This window comes from Sesamum indicum, linkage group LG6 (genome assembly GCF_000512975.1).
Source record: "Sesamum indicum cultivar Zhongzhi No. 13 linkage group LG6, S_indicum_v1.0, whole genome shotgun sequence".
Lineage (NCBI taxonomy): Eukaryota > Viridiplantae > Streptophyta > Magnoliopsida > Lamiales > Pedaliaceae > Sesamum > Sesamum indicum.
The window spans coordinates 7,539,295-7,546,286 of NC_026150.1; the positions used below are offsets into that span (position 1 = coordinate 7,539,295).

The 6,992-nt window shown below is 37.2% G+C and overlaps 1 protein-coding gene across 1 annotated transcript; it reads left to right on the forward strand.

Annotated features, from left to right (window-relative positions):
* LOC105164012 (50S ribosomal protein L4, chloroplastic) lies at nucleotides 3,522-6,502 on the forward strand. The gene is made up of 2 exons (XM_011082555.2): nucleotides 3,522-4,449; nucleotides 6,170-6,502. The coding sequence occupies exons 1-2, from the start codon at nucleotides 3,618-3,620 to the stop codon at nucleotides 6,217-6,219; spliced, it is 882 nt and encodes a 293-aa protein (XP_011080857.1). The 5' UTR covers nucleotides 3,522-3,617; the 3' UTR covers nucleotides 6,220-6,502.

Here is a 6,992-nt window from a genome sequence, read left to right on the forward strand (position 1 = left end):
GTCAGTATAGTCAGCTAACAACCTTATCAACTAACCAACTAAAATTGCAGAGATGTCCTACATCTGTCACCAATGAAACACGACACTCATTCAATGAATGCAATATTTAATGCAAGTCTCTATAAGACTCTCGATGCCCAACATTTCAACCCTCATATAGTTGTCATTCAATGCACAACCCAACTACATGGGCTATCCAATTGGTCTGTGTGGTGGAATGGGTGACCAAAAGTCAATTGAATTGGTGGTTTTGAGAACCATTCAAATAATCTTTATTTAAGCAATGTTGTCCCGATGAATAAGGTAAGAATTCGTCGTTGGCACATGAATCTATTGTGCTTATCAGATTACGTCAAGCACTGCTTAGACGTCATAACAGATGTCCACAGACCACTTTAACAATCGTGTAATCATGAAACCAACTGTTTAGGATTGTCTGAAATGTTTCAGTCGAGGATCTCGAGACTGGGCATCGAGAGTCCTACTAAGACTTGCACTAAGAGTCGCATTCATTTGATGAGTGTTGTGTTTCATCAGCGACAGACATGGGATGTCTATGCGATCTATTGGGTCGATTGGCTATGTGTCGAATCAACTGAACTGACTCACGGGGATCTTCATATGGAAGCCTTGGAGGCTTGGTCAGTCTTAAGTCCCCGGCTCCAATAGTACAGGAGTAGTCCTCATATTTGAGAAATCATGGCAGTTACGTGTATGCGATGACTATATCTTAGATTTGTGCGTAGAGGTGATCGTGTCTGAGACATTGTCATCATAAGCCTTGTCTAGTGCAGTCAAAGTATGTAGCGAGGATGGTGAGTTCTAAGAAGAGGATCCGTCCCCTGTCAAAACGTGACAGAGGTATCTCCTATGCATTTGGAGATGTGTCTATGTTGTATAAAGATGTGGTCATAGTCATTGGTCAAATAGGAAGAAGAGGTTCTATGTCAAGCAATTTGGCACAACGCGATCTCAAGTATTAAGCATAGACGCCTAATCTAGGGTGGGAACCGACGCCCAATTCCATATCCTAAACTAAGGCCGGGAGAGGATAGGTGGAAGGACTGTACCCGTATGGACTTAGGAGCCTAAAAGTTCACATGGAAATTTGCCTAGTTTCTAGTGCTATGGACAGTTGCTAGACGGCTACCCATAGCGGCGAGCTTTCTTGATCAAGAGTTGATCGATAATTATTAATTAAATTAAATTTAATTAATAATAGTGTTGGACGCTAGCCCAAGTCTAGCTGAAAGGTGAATTTAAAGAGTCACACACAAATCACCGAGAAAGGACGAGGAATTAATTGTTAATTCTATAAGTATTTGAATTACTTATATATGAGAGGGATCTATTGGATAGATAAGTTCAAGGATAAATTAATTGAATTAATTTATATTAGGCTTGCCCTTATTATTTAATAAATAAAACTTATTATTTAATAAATAAAATTTATTATTTATAAAGGGTTAATTTAATTAAATTAAATATATAATGAACTTAATTAAGTGAGCTTTAATTAAATTGAATTTAATTTATACCTCTATAATATTTTGACAGGGACAAATCTTCTTTTTGGAACTCACATGCACTAAATAAGGCTTATGATGATCATATTTGAGACACGATCACCTCCTGTACAAATCTAAGATGCAGTCACCGCATGCACGTGACTATCGTAATTCCTCAAGTCTGAAGACTATTCCCGTACTATAGGATTCGTGGACTCAAGTCATACAGCCCAAGCCTCCAATGCTTTCATATGACGATTTCCGCGAGTCAATTCAGTCGATTCGAACCTAGTCAATCGACCTAAGATCACATAGACGCCCATGTCTGTCGTTGATGAAACACGGCACTCATCAAATGCGCGACTCTTAATGCAAATCTCCATAGGACGCTTCGATACCCATTCTTGTGGTCCTCGACTTGGAACATTTCAGACCCCACCCTAAACAGTTGGTTTCATGACCACTATCCTTGCGCAGTCCAACTGTTACACGTCTGTTCAAGGTGGTCTGTGGGCTTGTTGTGATGTTTGATAGAAACGAAACATAAATGTAATGAGCACAACAAATAAAATACCAATAGTGAATACTCATTTTATTCACTGAATAATATTACACAAAATCAAGTTATTGTCAGAATAGTTTACAAGCATGCCAATCTAATTGGCTTTCAGGTCACATATTCTAACAGTTATCTTCTATTATAACAACGCGGTAATACCACAAGCAAAAGAACTGAAATCTCATCACCATTTCAAACACATTCTTAGACGGTACCATCTATTTAGAGAGATTGTGAGCAGTGGTGACGTGCAGATGGACCGAGTCAACTTAGTAGAAAACACAGTAGATCCACTAACTAAACTGGTGTCGCAAATTGCTCATACTCAATATCTTGACAAGATGAGCTTGAGGACGATGGGCGATTGGCTTTAGTGCAAGTGGGAGATTGTTAGGATGGATGACAAGAAAGCCAATTAGATTGGTCTAGGTGTACTTTATTCTAACAATTACTCGATACCATGTAATATTATTTCAAGAGAATAAAATGAGTATTCACTTATTTTGGCATTTATTTTGTTGTGCTCCTTCTATATGTTTGCGTTTACTTGAGCATCACAATAAAGCCCACAAACCAATTCGATGGCGGTCATGAAACCAATTGCCAAAAGGTTGGATCTAAAACGTCCAAGTCGATGACCTCGATGATGGGCATCGAGAGTCCTATAGAGACTTGCACCAAGACTCGCATTCAATTAGTGAGTACCATGTTTCACAAATTTTAATACATTATTATCACGAATTTTAGAAAGGACAAATCCACTAACTCCTCAATAGTAATAGATTTAGTATAGCTCAAAAAAGTATATCATATTAACATGGGAAGAATCTTAGTATATGAAAACACTTGATTGTTAGATTAGTCTGTTGATTTTGCATTCATTTGATTAATTAGGTGGATCTATAGCCTTAACATCTCATTCACTTTTGAAATCTTCTCCATCGCATTCGTTTAACTTATTCTCTTTAGTAATTATTTTTCGTGGTAGTAATCTATCACCTTATTCACGATTTTCTAGATAATCATAGATTAGTTATAGTTTGGTATTTATTTCTTTTAAATTTTTGTGGAATCAATTCATATTATACTACTTGATAACTAGTACATTTGCTAATGATTTAAACACATTTTGACAATCAAATTGTATTTTTTTTAAATAATAAATTTTAAAATTTATTCTTAATTATAATTAGTAAAATATTTAAATTTATAATTATTAATAAAATATTTAAATTGGTAACTATTAACTAATAAATAATAAATATAATTTTTAAATTAAAACAAAAGACATCCACGACTTCAAGTAAAAAATTAAAACTCTGTATAATATAAAATAAAAAATAAAAAGTTACAAGTCATTGATGACACTCACTTGCATTAGAATTATTAATAAAATTAAAATTATTTATTTATTTAAATAAATAAGCCTAGATATTGAAGGCATTACACCCCGGGTGAAAAGTGAAAACCACCTCAACTCTAAGTTGGGGAAAGGATAATAGGATAACGTCCTTCTTTCTCTCAATCTCTCTCTAAGCACCATACTAAACATGGCAGCTGCATCACCTTCATCAATTTCGTTCTTTTCGTCCTCAATTTTTCTCTCCAATTCAAACCCTTCTTCCACAAAACTCCATTTCCTCAAACCCCAGTCCCACTCCAGATTACGAGTTTCCACCACTATCCATTCTGAGCTAACAACTCTCCCCGTGCTCTCGTTCGAAGGGAACCAAGTGGGCTCCGCCACTCTCAACTTGAAGTCCGCTCCACCCGAAACCGCACGCGCCGTCGTCCACCGCGGTCTCACTACTGACCTAACGAACAGCCGCCGGGGCACTGCTTCAACCCTCACCCGCGCGGAGGTCCGTGGTGGAGGTCAGAAACCTTATCCTCAAAAGAAAACCGGTCGCGCTCGTCGTGGTTCCCAGCGCACTCCCCTTCGCCCAGGTGGAGGTGTCATTTTTGGCCCCAAGCCGAAAGACTGGTCCGTCAAGATTAACAAGAAGGAGAAGAGGCTCGCTATTTCCACCGCTCTTGCCAGTGCGTTTGAGAGCACGGTTGTGGTTGAGGATTTTGGTGATAAATTCGAGAAGCCGAAAACGAAGGAGTTCATTGGCATGATGAACAGGCTGGGGCTGGATCCGAAGAAGAAATCCATGTTTTTGATGACAGAAGTTTCGGATAATGTGAGACTGTCGAGTAGAAATATTGGGACTCTGAAGCTGTTGACGCCCAGAACTCTGAATTTGTTCGACATTTTGGATTCTGAGAAATTGATTCTCACCAAAGGCGCTGTGGAGTTCTTGAATGAGCGGTATGGGCTTGATAGTGAGGAGGATAAAGAAGAGGACGAGTTTGAAGAAGTGGAAGATGCTGATGAAGGTTAACTTCTTTCTAATTTAAGAGCTTATGAAATTTCAAGAGGAATTTATAATGATGTTGTACTTCATGCTCGTTTTTAGAGTTCACCTTTGCTATTTTTGATTCTCTTTTTCTCTTTATGGTTACTATTTGTGCTTAAGAAAATGGTCGTATACCAGGACTTTATTACATTATGAGGAATTTATATTTGTTAGTTGGTGGTGAAGTTGAAGTTCCCCTGTGTGGAAATTGTGACATATGACATTCTCTTTGCTGCTTTTGAAAAGTTTACTATCTTATGTTATGAGATTTTGTTGGGAACATATGGAATTGAAAGTGGCATAATCATACTCATAAAACAGAATCTCTATGTAAAAATGTCGCTAAGTAATTATATGAAAATTTACATGCTTAGACATGATGGCAGTTTGTTGAAACCAATGGCATTATGAATGAATGGTTAGTTTCGTGTCAAATATCATGTCTTTGTTGAGAAAACCTGAATGGATAAATGGTGCAGCAGACTAGGAGTTCTTCTCTAAAACTAAAAGGTAACTCAAAATAAACAAAGCTGTAAAGGATTTACTAAAAGATGCACAAACCACGGCCAGATTGGTAGGTGGAAAGTAACAACGCGAACGAGGGTGCTAATTATTTGGACTTAGAACATTTTCATTTTGCTACAGGTATGGACTCTGCCCTTTAGTTGAATTTCAAAACCATCAAATTGGTTTTCTTTATCTTAGTGGAGACTAGTAAATTCCTTGTAAATGGTGTGCCCGGTTTTTGTATGCGCTTGAAAGTTGACGTGACATGGAGGGATGATGTTACAAGATGAAACGGGGAAAAGCAATGTTCCTTTCCTATTCAGGTTTTAAGATCCAAATAAAATTTTAAACGAGACAAACAAAAGGGGGTAAAGACTACTCAATAAATGAAATTGACTGAAGATTTTTCCTTTCAGTTATTCGAGAGTTATCTAATTGAGTTATGAGTACAAATGGTTTCTTAATGCTAGAACAAACCCAAGGTTCATGTCCTTTTATGACTGGGAATTTGCAAAAGTATATTTTTGGTCATTTTTCATTGATGGCTTTGAAACTAGAATTCAGAAACTGGAATGGATACATCGTGGCAGCATCAGCTGCAAAGATAGATTTAGATTTCGTAATATTGCGGGGCAAACAAAATACATGGGAACTTGTGGTTGTGGGTAATATTGAGGGGGCAAAACAAATACAAGAGAACTTGTGGTTGTGGGGAGTTATGTGGTGTATCTACAAAGGAGGAGAAGATGTCTCTTGACGTTTCTGTAGTCACATTGACATTTGATGCTCAAGGAAAACATATTATAATGAAGTTTGAAATAGAATGCATGAAGAAGTAGAAGAAGTGAGGCAGTGCACAAGCTAGAAATTCAGACGAATGAAAACTTATATCCATAAAGCTCATCTATAGAATACTTGCTCAACTCCTTAAGCAATCCTATTCATAGGGTTAGTAGCAAGCGGTACTTATCAAGATGACATATTTCTTTTCTTCTTCTCCTAGTATTTTGTTTCATTTTTAGGAGGGATTCATGAACTCATGCATTTGAAAATTGTTTCCATTGGCTTCTAGAAGTTTATACTTCTCTATAAAACTGATCTTTATGTCATATTTAGTTGTGGAGGGTCTGATGGAATAATTTTTGAGATATTTAACATTAGTTGCCCTTACCTTTTTCCAACATTGTGTTCAGGAACTGAGGTAGAAGGGAACCCTGATTCATCAGATGATGCTGTCGTCTAGTCGGTTGATTTACAAAGTCGCTCTACCAGAAAACTGGTGAAAGACTCTGGAGTTGTCGAGACCAACATTCAAATTTAGTTTCTGACAATTGTATCAGTTCTGGCTGTAACACCTCAGCAAATCATTTTACCTATCACATAATTGTTTCTTGCTTCCGATTTCTGTTTTGTCATTAAAATTTTTGACTCAGTTGGTAACTGATAATGTTGGACGTATCGTGTGCTCGCATTGGCTGCTGAGAAATTAATGTTAATCCAAGTGTCTACTAAAGTGTTTGTATCCATCTCATGTTTTGTTACTTATTTCTCATCCGAAACATATTGGTGCTTATGTGGTGTGGTTCCATAATGTGCTTACCCCTATGTTAGATACTTGTTAGTTTGTTGAAACATAAACGAAGGTCCTATTCCTGCTTTACAGTGACCCTCGAAGTATGGACCTCACAGATAAAGTCCAAGTCTATGATTAACACATTAGTACCACATATGGAAAGGTGTTCGAAGACGCATGTATTTGACCAAGTATGTGGTCCTTCTCTATTATCTCTGTCAAGGTATTTTCCACTGTCAGTTGTTTCGGTTATGGCAAGTAGTTTGTTAGAACTGTATCACCGAATAATTTCCATGAGTTTGGTTCGTTCATGTGAAAGACAGATTTCAGTCATGCATAGTATGAATGTGTATATTAGAGTGAACTAGGAGACATGAATTAGCCATTCCTTTCGACGAAAACTATTGACACTACAATAGCAGCATGATCAGTGTTCACCCTCT